Source organism: Podarcis erhardii, assembly GCF_964252035.2.
Source record: "Podarcis erhardii genome assembly, chromosome: 8".
NCBI lineage: Eukaryota > Metazoa > Chordata > Lepidosauria > Squamata > Lacertidae > Podarcis > Podarcis erhardii.
In genome coordinates, this window is record NC_138499.1 from 46943783 (window position 1) to 46963568 (window position 19786).

Sequence of the window (19786 nt, forward strand, 5' to 3'; positions counted from 1 at the left end):
TTCAGGAAGCTATCCGCAAGCCTTGTGAGCCCGGCAGGAGTTCCCCTCATCTGCAAGCCTTGCGCGCCCGGGGAGAAGTCCTGCCGGGCGCGCGAGGCTTGGGGCGGCAGCCTGCAGCCTGAAGCACGCGAAGCCCTCCGGAGGGCTCCCCGTGCTTCGGGCGAGTGTCCGCAAGCCTTGCACGCCCGGTGGGAGGTCCTGCCGGGCGCGCGAGGCTTGGGGTGGCAGCCTGCCGCCCAAAGCACGCGGAGCCCTCCGGAGGACTGCCCGTGCTTCGGGCGAGTGTCCGCAAGCCTTGCGCGCCCGGCAGGAGGTCCTGCCGGGCGCGCGAGGCTTGGGGCGGCAGCCTGCCGCCCGAAGCACGCGGAGCCCTCCAGAGCGCTCCCTGTGCTTCGGGCGAGTGCCTGCAAGCCTTGCCCGCCTGGCGGGAGGTCCTGCCGGGCGCGCGAGGCTTGGGGCGGCAGCCTGCAGCCTGTGGAGCCCTCCGGAGGGTGCCCCGTGCTTCGGGCAGGTGTGTGCAAGGCTTGGGGCGGCAGCCGCGGCTGGGGGGGGGAATTTTTTTTTTTATTCATTCCCCCCCCCCCAAAAAAACGCAAGCTCCGGGGGCAGCTGGGAGGCGCAGCGCGTCTTCCCGCTGTCCCCGGACCTGGTCTGAAGGCGGGCAGCGGGGAGAAGAGCGCTTCTCCCCGCTGCCGGCCCCACAAGCGCCTGGGGGGGGAAACATTTTTTTTTCTTTATTTCCCCCCCAAAAAACTTGGTGCGTCCTTTGGGCCGGTGCGTCCTATGGGGCGAAAAATACGGTATGTTCAGACTTATTTGTTTCTTTTATGCTATACAGTGGTACCTCTGGTTATGAACTTAATTCGTTCCGGGGGTCTGTTCTTAACCTGAAACCATTCTTAACCCGAGGTACCACTTTAGCTAATGGGGCCTCCCACTGCCACCATGCCGCCGCCACACGATTTCTGTTCTCATCCTGGGGCAAAGTTTTTAACCCGAGGTACTACTTTCGGCTTAGTGAAGTCTGTAACCAAGGTGTTTGTAACCCAAGGTACCACTGTATACTTTAAACTCCGTTTTTATCAAATCTAATTTTAATCTCAAGAAATATAACTAGCATACAATTTGATATGTCAGAGTTAAGTAACAAGCTGATAAGAATGGGCTGCATCTAATAGTTGAATGGCTGGGGGAATGCAGCCAGATGGGCAGGGTATAAATAATAAATTATTATAATATTATTATTATAGTTGCATGACCAGAAGGCAGCTCAGACAACCAAACCTGCTCTTCCTCTTTCGCTGAAGCCCTAACACCCCCTCCAAAGTCTCTCCATGGGGTTGGGGACAGGGTTCCAGAACAATGCAGGCCACAATGTACAGGAAGAGTGAGACTGCACTGTGCAGGGTTCCCCCATCTGATTTCAGATTATTTTCCCCACCTCCCACTATTCAGGAGTCTATTTAGTGAGGCTTAGCAGGAAATACAAGGGCTACAGAGAAGGAAGAGGCAAAGAGATAGGTGGCACAAGCTGTCTTCCATTCATGCAACCATTGGGACACAACAAAAAGAGTGTTCTATCAGCAGCTGCTTCAATTCAGTGATATTGTAAATATATATTTATTTCATTTGACCAACACCACCTCTGATGCCTCCCTATTTCCAAATTCAGGAATATTAATATAGTTGGGATAAAATGGAGGCAAAATACAAGTTTGTTGTGAAAATGTAAGGAGTACAAGCTCAGCTCAGACACTGCACTACACCATAGCTTAGCATGATAGGAACAAGCTACAACAAGCCTTAGGAATATTTCATCCCGAATTCTCCTCTGGGACAGCCACAAGGCATAATTCAGAAGTGTTGTTGTGCAAATCAATCAATGTACCCTACTTTTCAATCTACAATAGAACTAGCGAGAATATCGAAAGCAAGTGTATATTTCATTTTTTTAATGTTAAGATAGCAACAGACAGTATGTGTTTGAACAGAATTTAAGCATGATATATACTAGAGAGAATGAGCAAGCATATATATTGCAGGGTCCACACAACAGGAATTGTGTGCTTGTGGCCTGGTAAAAGAAAAAAGCACCAAATTGTGCAACTGTAACCTACAGTCTGAGAAACTGCCTTATGGTCTACTATTGGTACCTTACCCGCACTATTTGGGTGTGCTGTCGTTCTACAGCAAGGTGCAGTGCAGTTTGTTGATTTACATTCTGGATATCCAGGTTAGCATTGCCCTGAAAGAGATGTTTCAATTGTTACTTATTAACATTAAAACCAACAAGAAATCCTGAACTAGACCTTTTCTTGGGACGTGCATGGGCAAGCAGTGGGGTGGACAGATGAAGCCACCTTGCCATGTTCCCAAAAGCCAAAAAATATTTCATCTACATATTAGTTCATGAGGCTAAAACCAAATGAATATCTAACTATTTATAATAGCATACATTAAATATTGATCATGTGACATGAAAACCGCATTAGATCTTTCCATTAGTCATCTTTAAAACCCAATTTATACATAAGAGCATAACACTACTTGCAAATGGAATTAATGTAAGCAACAACCCTCAAAATGTCTTACTAGATTAGACATTCAGTTGGTAACTTTCCCACTTGCTTACAATAAGGACAGCTGCTTCTGAATGAGCACCTTACCAAATGCGCAACTTAAGCTACACTAGGACTAGCTGGTAAAATGGAGTGGGGGAGCCTTTCTTCCTGCAAGGTTAACTAGTGTGCGGCGGCTGTGAAAAGTGCAAATTCCATGGTACGGATAATTAGGAAAGGAATTAAAACTGCCAGCATTATTATGCAGTTATACAAATTTATGATGTAACCACATTTGAATACTGTTCTTGTCACCTCACCTCAAAAAGGATATTTGTAGGGGTTAGAAAAGGTTCAGAAAAAGGTAACCAAAATGATCAAGGGGATTGAGCAACTTCCTTGTGAAGAAAGGCTGCAGTGATTGGGACTTCTTAGTTTAGAGAAAGTGGAGAAAGTGGCCTGGGGAAAGTGGGTAGATAAAAGTTTTCCCCCTCTCTTATAATTATAGAGCTCAGGGACATCCAATGAAGCTCAAAGTGGAAGACTCAAGACGGATAAAAGAAAGTACTTCTTCATGCAGCACACAGTTAAACTCTGGAACTCGCTTCCTCAGGAGGCAGTGATGGCTACCAGCCTGGATGGCTTTAAAAGAGGATTCAAAAAATCCTAAACGAAAACATGAGAGGGCTATCAAGGGCTACAAGCCATGATGGCTATACTCTGCCTCCACAGTTGGAGGCAGCAATGCTTCTCAATGGCAGTTACTAGAAGCCACAGGAAGGGAGAGGGCTCTTGTGTATGAATCCTGATTGCAGGTTTCCCATAGGCATCTATCTGGCCAGCCACTATGAGAACAGGATGCTGGACTGGATGAGTTATTGGTCTGGTCCGGCAGGCTCTTCTTATGTTCTTACAAAAATGTTAATCACTAAAAAAATCAGGGTCATCGTAAAATACACTAATATAACGTAGAAAATATAACTTTGTCATATCTGAATTGGCAAAACAGATCCCTCAGAATATGTGTGTATTCCATTGATCTACTTCTACAAACAAACCAGTATTGCATGGCTTATGGACAGGGCCACAGCTCACTAGAAGAATAGGTGCTTTGCGTGCAAAAGATCCTAGATTCAACTTCTGGTATTTCCACAGTCGCCTCAAGTAGCAGGCAATGATAAAAGAACTTTTCCAGACACCATGGAAAGTCAGTGACAGAGTAGACAATACTCATTGTACAAATACTCATGTACAAATGATCTAACTCATTAAAAGGCAAACTGGCATAGAAAAAAAGTTTTGGAGATATCTTTTAAAAAAAAATATTGCCAAAGTATATTTTAAAAAAAACAACCCTTACCTGATGCACCAAGAGTTCTGCCACTTCCACATGATTATTAAGTGCTGCCAAATGCAAGGCAGTATAGCCATCATCTTTTTTCTCATCTACAATCCATGGTCTTGGGAGCTTAGACAGTAACACCCTCATTGCACTGAAATAAAATATAAAGTACTGTATTGTTATCCTGTAATGGTCCAATGGTCAAGTTGCAGATATTGGGCAACATTCCACCTGTTTCCATAATGGAAATCCATTCGTGCAATAGGACTCCTGTTTTTCTTTGTGCCTACTCTAGTATCCGCATACTCTCAAAATCTGTTGGGATTCTTTTCTAAGTAAGTTATTTTTAATCACTTTAGCGAGATTCTTTGAATTTTACTAAATTTTCATCCTAACTTTCAAGCTCAATGAGAACTATGCAAAAAGGACCTTATTACATTCCAGAAGTAATAAATTATAAACAGCTTCCCAACGTTTATAATGAAGGTGATGTTGTACCAATGTCCTAATTATGCAGTGATATGGGGTTGGCCTGAAGAAAGAAAATACTGACTTTCTTTTTTTAGAGAAGTACATATGTAGAATGTCTACTTCCAACCCTGCCCTCAATCTCCGCTTCTTCCCTGTGATTAAGTTACTTCACATTCAGGAATGATGTTCATGCAGCTCATGCACCACCTGGTGTGCTTCAATCTGCTAGACTGACACTACATATTTTCTTCCTATTAACTTATATGAATGGAATTCAGATACAAGATTCTATGGCAGCAACAGTGCTCCACTGCTTTTTTCTTTAGAAAATTTTCCCGGCCTTTAAACTATGATAATTTCCCAAGAACATACATGGAACCTAGTACTTTGGTTAGAACAGAAGATGCTGCTAGGGGAGTACAGAAAGGAAATGCATGTGTGTTATACCTTACATATATTTAATTAATATATTTAAACAATGGAGGGACCTAGGCAGGAGAATCCAAACATGGGGTGCCACCAGAGAAAATGACCATTATCTATCTAATAATCATCCATCTGACATTTGCAGGTTGCAACATGGAAAAAGGCATGTACAGGTAATACCAGGGAGTCCTTGTGATATAGCTAAGGTTAAATAATTCTTATTTGTCAATTATTTTATATTGCACTTACATATTGTATTTCCAACACATTATTCCTTTCAAATATTTTAAAACATTTACTAAGGGATGCTGTCCCCCACATCCTCTCTACCCCCTTTTCTAAATGCTGCATGTTGGAGTTTCCTGCAACAGCAATAACCATCCTTCCCTTCAGCAGTCCTCCCATAAATGGAGAGCTGTGATTACAGGAATGCTACATAGAAATTACTTGTTTGAGGTCCATCTGATTGGAGTCCACCCCTAATTGCTTGCAATAAGGTATTTTATCAAGAGATGAATAGGAAATACCATCTTTATAGCCATGTTTAATATATTGTTTTGTCTGCTGTTTTCACTATTCATAAGATATACTGCAGTATTTCCTAAGCTCAACTGCCCTTGTGCTATGAAAGACTTTAAAATAAAACTATGCATAGTTTTTCCATCTTGCTTATTAACAGATTTAGGTTCAATTCTTCAAATTTTAATTTGTTTTCACACACAGAAGTATTTCTAAAATGGCATTACATTTAAATGCTGCTTATTCCTTAGTTTTTTTCTCGGTATCTTTCCCCTCGTTTTGATGTCTAATGCCTCAAAACAGAGTCACAGATGCTCGAGGCTTGTGAATTCAAGATTTAAAAAATCCAGAAAAACCTAAGTAGAAACAGAATACCTCGCTTTATTTGACATTGCTAAAAACATATCAGCACAAATGACTGAGCACTGTTGGGACTGCAGGATGAACAATCAATAGAGAAAGAAAGATAGAGCCACGCTCTGCCCCTGGAACTGCAACCAACAGCCGAGATACTATTTTTTGCAATGGTTGACTAAATATGGTCAGGGAAGAGAGAGGCAGAAGAGAGTCTGTTTGCCTGGGAGTGGATGTTTTGAATGCTTAGCTGCCTATAAAGCTGAAACAGTTTTGCTCGCTGACTCTGAGAGGCAAATAGATCCAGTCGAAATAGCATGTATGTGGGAGCCCTGACCTTAACAACATCTCTTCGACATCTGAAGACAGAAAATAGCTACAACAAATCTGGCTGGAAACTAAACCCAAGGAAGAAGAGAGACGAAGCGCAACATCTGAAGTGAAGGAAGGGGGAAATACTTTACTGGGAAGGGGTGGGGGTGATGCAGGTGCATGCTTAATTTTTAAGATTTCATGAACATTTTTTTCGTTGTTTTCAACTGACAAACAAGAAGACTTTGTCCTGCTTTGGGTTTCCTAGCAGCTTTACCCTGGATATTTTACTTTCAGTCTTCCAGCCACAAGGAACTTGTTTCCACGCATCCACATAGCAGATACCTATTAAAATTCCTGTTTACGTTTTAGATATAACTATTTTAGAAACTGAAATATGTATTCACTTTCACCTTCTCACTGCTCCCCCTCCCACATAACGAAGAGCTGAATCAGCGAATAGAGTGAACACTCAAGATGAGATGGCTGCTGCTGATGTCTCTCTCTAGGTCACTACCTCTCTTCCAACTGCAAATGCTGCATGATAAGCTTACAGGTAACAGAGCATTAGAAGTCCTAAATTATTCCACATGTTTAAAGGATTCCTGTCTGCATGTATCATTTAATAGATTGTTTTTGTTAATCTCTATTGTAGGTAACACTTATTGCCAGTGTGTTTAAGTATCAAGCATCTGTAAAGAGTAAATTTGGAAAAATCCTATTTAACCTAAAAACCATAGACAGGTACCTGTTTGACAAGAAATCTTGTCTTAGCTGTATTTTAGAACATTGCATCCATTGCTATCTAAGCAATTTCTAAAAGTATTAATTTTAGAGAAATGCATCACTTCGTTCTCCCTTTCAAACCACATCTAGCTAGCATTTTGTGACCATTTTATTAAAGGAAGGAAAAAGGATGGCAATGCATTAACTGCACAACACTTTTACTAAGAGAGAACATTAAAGGTATTTTATTCTTAAGCATGATTACAATCCAGTTCAAATCTGAAAACAAGCAAGTTATAATTCTTATGCTGCATTGCTGTTCCTCCTTGTAGTACTGTGTTAGCTACTGCTAGGCTCTGATTTGCTCTCTATCAGCTGCACTAGCTTTTTGTCATGGGCTGCAGAAATTGAACATACATGGTTTTTCTCTTGCCTGACTACCATTTAGATGTTTTACTCAAGCTTTTCTCTAAATTAATACTTATGAGAACCTATTTCCTTGTTCAGATCACGAATCAATGTCACAAATGCAATTAAGCATCTTTCAAAACTGTTATTTGTACATTGCACCTCTTAAGAAATAGCTGACCACCACAAACAAATTTTATAGGTTTTTGCCACCTGATCTTGTAATTTCGATGCCACACTAACAGATTCAATAGAAAGAGATGGAATTAATTAGATAGCTAAATATTGCAATATATCTGATATAGTAAATGTAGTAAGCTGGCAAATGACTCTGTATTGCAAATATAGGAACTATTGCATGAACTTAACTATTTCATAAATGTTCAGTAAGTACCAGCTCACAATCCGTGAACTAGAGCCAACTATAGGCCAAATCCTAACATTTAGAAGATTTCCCGTCACCCGCTTTGAATTTTGTACTCAGCATCATCTTCAATAACTCGATAAAAAAAATTGTGGGAGCTACAACAAACTACTAGCATTGGGATTTTTACAAAGAAAATCATTTCCATTTTATTTGGATAATTGCCGTCAGCTTCTAGAATGAACAGAATTAAATATGGATGCAGACAACCAGCAAACCAAGCTCAAAGTGGAGTACAACATCCCATTTCATGGATATAATTGGTACAACCAACTTTTGATGAAGGCAGATTATTCTTCATATGCAAGTTTAATTGACAGGAAGAAGAAACAGAAGTCCAGACAAGTACTTGAAATCCTCATAGACAAACAATGACTTTTAATATGCTTCAAACTACTGCACAGGTAAACTACACTGTGAATTTTAGCTTCACCAGCAGATTAAAACAAAAACCAGTTCCTGAAATTAATTGGGAACAATTATTTTGCACTTTAGGATAAAGAAAAAATGTTTTCAGTTTCAACTGGCAATTAGCAGCTGTTAAAAAACCTGTCCAGAGCACATACTTCTTTATGTACCCATATGCAGATACAATATTATGGAATGTAAAGAAGTATGTATTTTTGGCAGGTATGAACTACAACTAAAAGAAAACTGAACTAAGCTGATCAAAGAATGAGGAATCCACTTTAGTCATATTTGGGTGAAAGGATCAGGTGAATAGTAGTACAATTTGTGAAACATTAACATTTGTCTAAGTGTTGCATATATCTTCATTGCCAGAGTAATATTGGTTGTAGAAGCAGACATTTTATTTTCTATCCTAAATCTATCCTAAGAAAATAAAATCAACATCACTAGAATAAACAATAAAAACATGACACTTGTGTAAGCATGTAGATGTGAGAATATCACTACTAATCAATTAAGGGTCATAACCTTTAAAAAAAAAATTTTTAGCTGAAAACTCAGGGTAAGTGGATTTGATATTATGGCACAATGACATCTAAGCCATAAGGCACCATATACTTGCTTATGTTGCAAGTAGCCATCTCTAAATTCTCATTCAATTCATGTGTAAAGCTTTCATATGTCAGCAACCAGATGTCTTTAGTTCCCAAAGGCTTGTTTTCAAAAATCAGAAGAATGCTAATTAAAGTTTTGAGAAATTTAAAGATGGTAGATTAAATCTGAATATCATGAGGCAAAATTTGAACCACAAAATATGAAATTACCTCGTTATTTGTTAAACAGGTTTTTTGATTAAGAGTTAAGAAATGAAATGCTTGCTCTACCCCTAAACTATTACTTGCAAGAACCAGATAAAAACTGAAAAAACAAGAGCTGAAGCCTTAAAGAAACAGTTATAATACATATATTAATTCAGCTCATACTAACATTTCATATATCAAACAATTCATAAGTAGTACAGATTCTCAAAACCAAATTCTAGCTGTTACTAAATGGAGTAATGTTAAAAATATCAAAAGTTTTCAAATTCGGATTATATTAAAGATGTGAATGTTTCTCATTATGTAGATTTGAAATTGAAAGTTATGGTTTTTGTGTATGTTGGAAGCACATTTTGTTTTAGCCAGCAACCAATATTTAAAGTTAGTTTGAAAAGCAACACTGGTATTATAACTAACACTATAATCAACCAATTTATAATCTAAGAGCAGAATTCACTAGCAGCAAAGGAATCAAACCTTGCTTATTTCTATGAAGCTCTGCTCATTTCTAGAAATAGGGCACCTGAGCAACAAATTAAAGATTAACTTCTGAAGGCTCACATTCTTAAAATTGAGCATTAACATGAGTCAGACTTTGCACCTTTTCCTGCACCAGTATTGTAAACAAGCAGCAAAACAAACCTTAGATAAAAATCACATCGAACTCAGTAAAGTCTTGTTTCTCTTAGAACATAGCCACACTAATAATGTCATCCCCATCACTTAGGTCAGCTGTTGAATTCTAGCTAAGCACAAGATGAACTCTGGACATCTGCTGACACAGTTGTAACTCAAACATCTCAACCATTTGACTGACAAGGATAACAGATGCTGACATTATCAAATGCTACCATGCTTCTTTCCATGGTCACTTTTTATCCTGATATAGCCAGTACATGAAACTATTGCCATCCAAAAGAACACTCGAGTAGCTGGACCTGTACAACAGTTTCCATATAACTGATAAAAATAGATACCAGTTTTATTGCTGCTCAAGGTTTAAGCCAAATATGTGCCGTTTCTATATTTAATAGCAAGGAATGAGTGCATATTTACAGAAATCTCATCACCACCAGGGCACTTTGCAACAAAGCTGGCAGGATACATTTAATGTATGCATTATTAATATATAAGTTGAACATTACCCTTCCTTTTGATTGGCTCAATGTAAGCCTTTAAATATATTGATTTACTGCATGTACTGACATTTCTTCAAAATCAAAAGTGTATGCACTTTTAACTCTGATATCAAGGGTTATGTATTATGATAATAGAAACAACAAAGAGAGGTAAGAACTGTTTATGTAAACACACACACACACACACACACACACACACACACACACACACAGATGTTCTATATTGAATGAACATTACTACAGAAAAGGCCTTATAGAACACGGAAATATGAACCAAGATTGTTCCAAAGTACAACTATAGAAGCATTTGTCGAACACCACTAGCAAGCTAACATTGCTCCTTCTTCACCTTCCCGTAATCAGTTCACTGTCAACAGCTGCTGTAATTAAATGTGGCAGTAGCAAACTAATATAAAAATAGTATTCTCTTTAACTGAAGTAATCCCCTTGGGAGATAAATGATACCCGATAGCCAAGAGAAACACATTACTAGTATTAAATAGTTCAACATTCACGACAACATTCAATTTTAAGGCCATGACTTAAAATCTTCTTTTATGAATCTTCTATTATGATTAGAAGTTACGATCACAAAAAGCATACAAAGAGAACAAAACCAACTATTGCAAGCCACGAAAGTGTTTTCTCCTATTGTTTAACATTTGGAGTTTCACTTTTTTGAACTTTTTATTATAGAAAGATGAGCCATTTAGGGAAACTTTGGAAAATTGTAAATTTAAAAAGGAATATATACTGCATACAGCTCTTGTATTCACACAATAACACTTTAATGAACACAACATGGAAACAATTGTATGCCTCTTAAACTTCAATGCTTTGCTAAAGCTGGTAAAATGGAACCAAATCACTTGTTTAATGGATTTGGTCCCCTTCAACCAGCTGTAGCTATGTATTGATCACTACAGGACAAATGCTTTCATCAACAAGATATGTTAATAATGGAAATAATATTCAAGAAAAAGAAGGCTTTTTAAAAGCAGTCAAGCACATGAATGCAAACAAACTATCAAAAACTGACCACCAGCATCTATTCCTGGCAAACTTATAGTAGGAACCTCACTTCCAAACCAAAATCCACAATATTGGAAATTGTGTCTCATCCGCACATTCTTATTGTATATCAATATGAATTTGAAATTAATAGTTCCTCTTGCTTTATGTCACTGTTTTTTTAAAAAAAGAGTAAATGTATGTCAGTTCTTATAAAATAAATGCAAAATACATGTAAATATATTTGTGCTACAATTCCTCTATTTTAATACTATCTTTGTACAACTCAAATTAAGTTTAAAGAGTAGCAAGCATTCACTAAGACCTCTTTTCTATTGTGTTCTACAAAAATTAACGAAGATGAAAATGAAACTACAGTGTTTTTTCAACACCAAAGGGCCAATACAGATATCAAGCACCACTATAAAAGCTTAAAATGAGATGAATCTATGATAGTAGTACTCTTCCACAAGGGCATTATGGGATCAAAAACTATCCTATTAAATCAGATCAAATTGATACGGTTAACATGCAACTATTATATATCAAGTCATAGTTTGGAGAAAGTAACTACAAAGGTACCTCGGGTTAAGTACTTAATTCGTTCCGGAGGTCCGTTCTTAACCTGAAACTGTTCTTAACCTGAAAGCACTACTTTAGCTAATGGGGACTCCTGCTGCCGCTGCACGGCCACTGCACGATTTCTGTTCTCATCCTGAAGCAAAGTTTTTAACCTGAGGTAATATTTCTGGGTTAGCCGAGTCTGTAACCTGAAGCATATGTAACCTGAAGCATATGTAACCTGAGGTAGCACTGTAATGGCATTATTCCAGGGCTGAAGCAGTAGGATCTAAGACTGAGTTGATAAGTTTGTTAATAAATTCAAAGAAGAGTAGGGGAAAGCATTGCAAGCAGTCTAATTTTATAGTTATCACATGACTAGAAGTACAAGGTAAGTAGAATAGCTTTTACTAAAGCTTTGGGAAAGCAATCGGTGTCCAGATAAAAAGTAATTGTGTAAGTAACGGGAACAAATTAAGCAAACTTAAGTACACTGTAAACTTAAGTACATCTTTCTGGAAATAAATCCCATTGAGCTTAATGAGTTTAAGTTCTGAGCAGACATGAAGAGCATTCACTTTTAAATTAACTATGACCTGGTTTGCACATAATACTAAGACAGACTATGACTTAGCACATGAAGCGAAGACTGCAGCTGCTTTGCTGCTCTATCCAGTCATGCTGGTGCTGTGAACTAAAATGTGGTTTGGTTTAACATGTCATCTGAAACCAGGCTCATAGTTACTCTTTCTTGACAAATCACAAGCTTCAAACCTTCAATAAACTTTGTTACAGCTCATGACTTGTCTGGAACTAAGCCAAACCATGCCTAAATTCACAGTAGGAAGAAAACCGGAGGAACAACAAAGCAGCTACAATCTCTTCTCCAGGAACCAGCATGCAAAGTGAAGCTATACTTCTAAGAAATGCTAAGATTTATAGAAAAATATTAAATGCTAGGACCCTGGGATTTATTTAAACATCACCTTCTAGGATACAGTTATAGGACCCAAATTAGAATGGGAGAGATGAACTAATTGTTTCTATTGAAATACATTGTTGTGAGTTTGTGCAGCAAAGAAACAATACATTTACAACATAGTTAAAATATTGCTTTCATTTCCTCTGAACAGTAGCGCACACACACACAAACACACACAAGTCATACACAAATGGTTAATATTTTTTAAATAAAAAATGAGGGCAGCACCACACAGATGCAGAGATTGTCTATGCCAAGCAAAATGTCCTGAATTATTTCTTGCCCACTGGGTCCAACTATCCCAACTCTGGGCCCATTATGTAAGTATGACATTTTTACAGGGTCTATGTGCATAAAACTCAGTGCATACATAACTGACGATATAAGGATCTTGCTAGTGTAATTAATACTTGGGAAATGTGCCTTTATTTCTAACTATGAGGACCAGTGTCATGGTTTTGATACATCAGTTACTATCTATTTCATTCCAAGGCTCTTCTATATCAATCCTCTTCATGGTTTCTATCAGCATACCTCAAATATATCACTTCTTGACCTATTCAGGTACCTGAATTTTTAAGCAATGAGAATACAATTTCAATCTCAACACAATAATATGTTATAGCCATGTACTGGTAGCCTAAACAGCCCCACATGGTGGCTATTATCAGAGACCAAAAAGAAGGAATTATGGTGGCAATCAGATAAACATGGGCAGCAGTTAACAACACAGGATAAAAATAAAGGATTGAGGTGGGATGGAAATACAAATGCAGTTACGCATGAAACATGTCATAAATATAAACTGCACATGTCTACACAGGCCCTGCATTGTGTCTGAATAGCAGCATATATTATAGTGAACCCTTGGTTCTTGAACTTAATTTGTTCCGGGAGTCCATTCAACTCTTGAAACCAGTTCTGCAATGCTCACTTGGGCTGCTGGGAACATTTAAACCACTTAGCAACAGAAAAGCAATAATATACAAATGAAGCTTGCATCTGAACAAATGTATAGTCTTTCCCACAATGAAATCTATTTTTTTTTCTTGATGAACTTTAGGAACTAACAAATGTTTACTGTACCTTGGATTTCCTCTTAGTGCAGCATGATGGAGAGCATTAAATCCATTGTTATTTGTAATGGTAACATCTGCTCCAGCTTCTAAAAGTACAGCCAAGATGTCATCACGTTTTTTACTTATTGCATCATGAAGGGGCGTGTCACCCTCAGAATCCTAAAAAATAGGCATTAGTTAATTCTGGCTTATACTGCATATTTGCAGAGAAAACATCTGATGCAAAAGTTACATTTAGTAATTTGTGTTATATAAAGATTACACCTATGCAGAATATAAAAACACGAATGTTAACTTGATCAATGCAAAATGTGACTTTTGACAAAATACTATGATCTTTTAAGAGGGCTCCCTATGTTTCAGCTGAGGTTGCTTTCCCTACTCCAATAACCACCACTGGGCTATCTAAGGACTATCATGCCCTGAGGGGAGGAGGAAAAGATAGAAAAGACTGGAGAGCTGTCCATCATCTAGCATCTAGCTCCCTATATTTCAGCTGAAGTGGTCCTGCCTTCTCCTAAACTATTCCAGTAGGCTACTCAATACCTATCTTGCCCTGAGGGGAGGAGAAATACAACTTTCAATATAACTTTTCCCCTTTGTAGCTTCTTTTTGCTGCTTCATTCTACAATTTTAATTTATGCTTACTGTTTCTATGTAAACCGCTTTGTAAGGTTCATCTGAATAGCAGCATATATTACAGTGGAACCTTGGTTCTCAAACTTAATCTGTCCCAGGAGCCCATTCGACTCTTGAAACCATTCGAAAACCAAGGCGTGGCTTTTGATTGGCTCCACTCAAGTGGAAGCTACGTCAGACATTTGGCTTCTGAAAAACGTTTGCAAACCAGAGCACTTACTTCCAGGTTTGCAGTGTTTGGGAGCCAATTTGTTTGTCAACTAGCAGTTCAAGAACCAAGGTTGCACTGTACATAAAAAATGTAAGTAGAGACCAACCATATATTCAGAGAACACCAGGTATGATGAAAATGTCTAATACATTTCCATCTATGTTTGAGGAATTCCAATAGTTATTTTGTCATTTGTTTGGAAATTGTATCTGTAGTATCTGTAAATACTAAGTGTAGTTTCCACACACTATTTAAAGGACACTTCTTGTATAGTGTGTTGAAATAGTCCAATGTCGACATAATCAAAGCATATACCAAAGCATGCTTCACTACAGCCATAAACTGGCCTGCAGGAGCACAGCTGTGAATGGAAGTGTCCCCAGACTGTAAACCTGATAAGGTGATACATTATCCCATCCAGAAGAGGTTGAACACACATTTCCAGATCAGCTTGTTCACCCTCATCCAGTTCATTACAGCCTCTCAACATTGACTAAGAGTTTCTACTGCCTTCCTGACATCCGATGGGAGAGCATTGGGTGCCATCAGTATACCGATATAATTGCACTCCAGATCTCTAGATAACATCTTGCAATGTAATACATCAACACACCATGCTATCCCTGAACATACATGCACTCTATTAACGATGAAGCCCTTACTGTCAGATGAAACCAACTTCATTGAAAATCTGAGACATACTGTTTCAATCAATAGCAGAAGATCCCCGAGATTACAAAAGTTGTCTGTCTATGATCTAAACTATTAAACACCACAGAAGATCAACAACTGAACTGATAGTAACATGTTCAAGTCAAATCCAAGAAATAATGGCAACAAATCAAGGTTATGATTGCATAGATCAATGTTATAATGCATGTTTAAGGTCATAATTGCATGTATTTCCATATACATATCAATGTATACAGTAAGAAAAACTGCTCAAATCTAACAATTATATGGAAATTTAGAGGCAGATCCCATTTTATAACTTTAATGTTACTTGTGTACATTCAAAAACCCCACATTTTTTTACATTTTATTGTATCAAACAAATAATAAACAGGAGCTTAAATTACCTGGAGGCTGGGGTGGCAACCAAAATCCAGTAATGTCTTTACTACTTGGAGATGACCTTTATTAACAGCAATATGAAGTGGTGTCTGTCTACGTTTATTGCGAGCATTGAGATCTGCACTGCCTCTGTGCAAAACTTCTATTACAGCTCCTTCATCACCAAAAGCTGCATGGTGAACAGCCCTGTCTCCATCTTTGTCCTAAATGATCAACATTCAGTGGAATTAGTCATATTACTCTTGCACTGGACAATAACTCTGGCTCATGATTAAGCACTTTCTATACCAATAGCAAAACTGTCTTATACAGGTCTTCACAACAGGAATTTCGTTATTGAACCAACCAATATCTACTGATGTTTTATTTATATTTTATGGATACCTTTACTGTTTTTATTATATTGTACAGGTTGTATGCTGCCTATATATTTCTTTTGAAAGAGAGGTTTATAAATATTTCATTAAATAAATAAATAGCCACAAAGGAAAATGCTGCAATGTCATAAAACATCACAATTATCCTAACAGTTAGAGAAAGAATAAATGAGAATACTGTATAAAGTACAGTCCATGTGACATTTTGGCAAGATGTAAACAACACAAATTGCACTACTTATGCATCACACCACTTATTTTGCTGTTAAAATGTACAACTATTCCATGTAATAGTCTAGTGAAGCTACAATGCAAAGACTAGGGCAGAATTCTATGGTTTAGTAGGGCAGCACAAGCTGCAGAACACAGGTTTCGTGCCTCTTCACTTGAAAGTGCAGTCCCTATCACAATATGGACGTCTCATCTCTTGAATGGCCACTGTTAAACTATGTAATTATCACAATTTGTATTTTTCTGCATTTCATTTCCTTCTGACCTCACTGTTTACAATCCTCTCCTCAAGGTACAGACATATATGTACATACCTGCAACTCAGGATAATACTGAATACATCAGATGAAGTGGATAGTAGTCCACAAAAGTTTAATTAATATGTCTGTTAGTCTTTTAAGATGCCTCAAGGCTATGGTGTTTTTGCTTAAAAAGACTGGAAACAATCAAATTAAACAGATTGCAATAAAAGAAGGAGTCATAAAAAGTAAAAATATTCCTTAGCCAGAAACATTTATAAATGACTGATCTGAAAGTTTAAAATCATTATGTAACACTAAGTGACTTCTATTAGTAGCATTTAGTTGACAAATTAAAGATTTAAATACCTCAGCTTCTACATCCACATTCTGCTTCAGAAGCAATTTCAAAATATCAACATGCCCATTCTGACTAGCAGCTTGCATAGCTGTGTGTCCTGCACACTGCCCATTCACCTGGAAATACATGACAAATCAAGTCAAGGCAGCTTACAAATACAGCATACATTTATTATATGTACATATGCTCAAGAACTGCACCAAACTATCTAGAGAACAAATTCAATATTGAATGACAGGTAAATAATCTAGCATACTTTACAAAAAATGTATTGAACACATTTTAATACCTGTCATTTGATGAATTGTCTCTTCAAATTCCAGTATCTCTTTCACTTACCAGCTTAGCTAAAGTAATGCACTATAAAGACCTTTAAATCTACTAAAGAATTTAAGATTTAAATTAAAATTTTAAAAATTCCAAAGGATTATGGAATTGGGTGTCAATGATCATCCTTAAAGTCATTTGGCTAGCTCGAATCAAATTCTGACAAATTATTATCTATTAAAACAGTACCAATACAACTACTTTTTCAAGACATTTTAAATGTGTATCTGTAGATCCCAAGATACAGGGAAATCCAAAGCAATACAATCAGGTGAAGGCTACATGTCATAATTCCCTATTTCTTCTCTTGGATGAACCAGGGCATTCCACCCAAATCCTAGCTACTTGAAGGGATAATTATAACAAATATTTCAGGATAAAACTTCCTCTTCTGGGTGAGTTGAAACAATATAAAAAAGCTTTTGACAACAATACAGTGTACAGGTAACTAATGAAAGCAACAAGCTGAAGAACACCAGAGTTGGACTGATTTTCCCTTTTAAGCACTGTACAATTAAACTTCTTCCTTTCACTCAATGCCATTATAGCTCTAGCTGCAAAGATCATGAAAGAAAGGCCTATCTTTGTTCTGACCATTGAGAAGTGCCATTTAAAAAAGAAAAACCTAGAAAGGAATTGGAAGTATCTTTTTGCATTAACAGTTAAAACATAAAAGTACTCACATCCACATCTGGTCTCTTAAGCAAATCTTCCACTTTGGCTACATCTCCATTAGCAGCTGCTTTAACCAGCTCTTCATTAAGATCCCCAGACTCTTGAGTTTCAAACAGTTTCTTCAATAACTGGGACAAGCGCTCTGTGAATATTGTAACAATTTATTTTAATACAAATCACAATATCTGAATGTTGTGTTGCACTTGAATGAGCTTCTGTGTATTTATAACTCAAAAACACGTAAACCAAACAAATTATCTACTTAAAATGTTGCAAATTGCTCCAGAAAAAATAGCGGCAAAAACAGATCCACCACTACATAACTTAAATATTAAGAATCATTCCCTCTAGTAGTGAACATGGGTGGGTCAAGTGCCTATCCATTTGGAAGTAAAACATGGCCAGCAAACAATACAGCAGCACTTCTATATATTGAGGGTATTCATATGGCATACAGAACTATAGGACTGTACATTTAAAAACACATATAGCCCTGTGAAATTCCATGACTTACAGAATGTTGAGGAAATAGAGATAAGAAAACACTCATTTCATTGAGTGTTCAGAATGAATGGCAAAGGCAGAGAATTCTGTCTTTGGCTCCTACCTTTAGGTGTGGCTGGACAGCAGCACAGTATGTTTCCTCCCACTTAACTCTAAAATTATGGATTTCTCTATTCTTTTCTATGGACAGCATTCACTTCTACTCCCCAAAGAAAAGAAAAGGAAGGTTCTAAAGGAACCTAAAGTTGAGCAGACTGTGAGAGTTTAGAAATAGGTGTATAGCTGAGCGCAGCTGAGACATGAAATGGCACCTGACTTGTCTGAGCTGCCAGTGGTTCACCCACAGAATTTGTCTTACCAAGATTAAATTTCAGTTTATTGGCCTTCAATTAGCCTGACTGAGAACATGCAAGGAACTACTTCCACTGAAACTGCCTACAAGCTTTCTTGCACCATCTTGTGGACTGTCTAGTGCTTACTACTGATGGAACATTTTAGGTGCATCTGACCTAGTAAGGTTGCAGTCCTACAAATGATTACCTGGAAGTAAACCCCACTGACTTCAATAGGGCTTTTTCTAAGGAGGCATGTTATTTATATCCACAACCTGCTTTTTTATTCTTCTGAAGCAATTTAGAACACCATACAACAAAAGTATCTTCTAAAATCAATTCATGTATAAAGTAAAAGCACCCAATTATCCTTCCACTCTCCTCTGGAAACAGAATACTGTTTTACATTAAGAAAATTTTATTTCCCTGAAAGTTAATGTAGTACTTTCACTAAATATTTTTCTCTTAGATAACACACCTTTCATAATTTCACATCGGGTAGACACTAACTTTCTAACTTACCCCCAGATGCATTGCTTATAGCGGAGCCTGCTGATGCTACCTTTGACACAGCAGCTGGATTGTATGTCCAAGAAGTTCCACAAACCTCTACTTTTAAGTCACTATCTGAATAGATCTGCTGGACCCTTCCAACTTTACCTAAAGTCTACATTGAAGACAAGACAGTCAAACACATTTATTATGTTACAGCTTTGTAAGTACAGATTGTCACATCCCACACTATATTTTCAATCAAGCTGAATATACCCTAGCCTCCCCCAGTCTACTGTCTTCCAGAAGGTTTGGACTATGAGTTGTATCTAATGCAAGCCCAACTCAGAGTAGATGCACTGAAATTAATGAACATGACTAACTTAGGGTAGTAGACTCATGAAATTAATTGAAACTGAGTTTTTAAAACAAAAACAACCCCCCCCCTACAATTCCCATCATCCCTGACTACTGGCCATGCTGTTTGCGGCTGATGGGAGTTATAGTCCAAAACTTTGATAGTACCATGTGGGAAAAGGCACCACTATTGCTTGAATCGTAACAATAGGCAAAGATGAAAGCTAGAAATGTGCAGAATAATCATTAAATTAAAATCTAGTTAATTTCTGTTATGAAGTTGTTCAGAAAGACATGTTATTTTCCAATAATTCCAGGTGTTACTTATGTAGTCCTACATCTTCCAGACCATTATAGCTATTCAAGCGCCTACTGTTGGAATTTTTTGTTTCAAATACCTTAGAGCCAGAAAATTAATAATTT

At 37.7% G+C, this 19786-nt stretch overlaps 1 protein-coding gene across 2 annotated transcripts in view; it reads right to left on the bottom strand.

The window, feature by feature from the left end:
* The window catches only part of MIB1 (MIB E3 ubiquitin protein ligase 1), a 42499-nt gene that overhangs the window by 10795 nt on the left and 11918 nt on the right, over positions 1–19786 (bottom strand). For both annotated transcript variants that reach the window (XM_081874938.1, XM_081874937.1), the window contains exons 8-14: positions 19037–19181; positions 17687–17820; positions 16685–16792; positions 15474–15671; positions 13552–13703; positions 3919–4051; positions 2159–2245 (exon numbers count right to left, since the gene is read on the bottom strand). In XM_081874938.1, coding sequence (XP_081731064.1) covers positions 2159–2245; positions 3919–4051; positions 13552–13703; positions 15474–15671; positions 16685–16792; positions 17687–17820; positions 19037–19181 — 957 coding nt within the window. The remainder of the gene's footprint in view (positions 1–2158; positions 2246–3918; positions 4052–13551; positions 13704–15473; positions 15672–16684; positions 16793–17686; positions 17821–19036; positions 19182–19786) is intronic.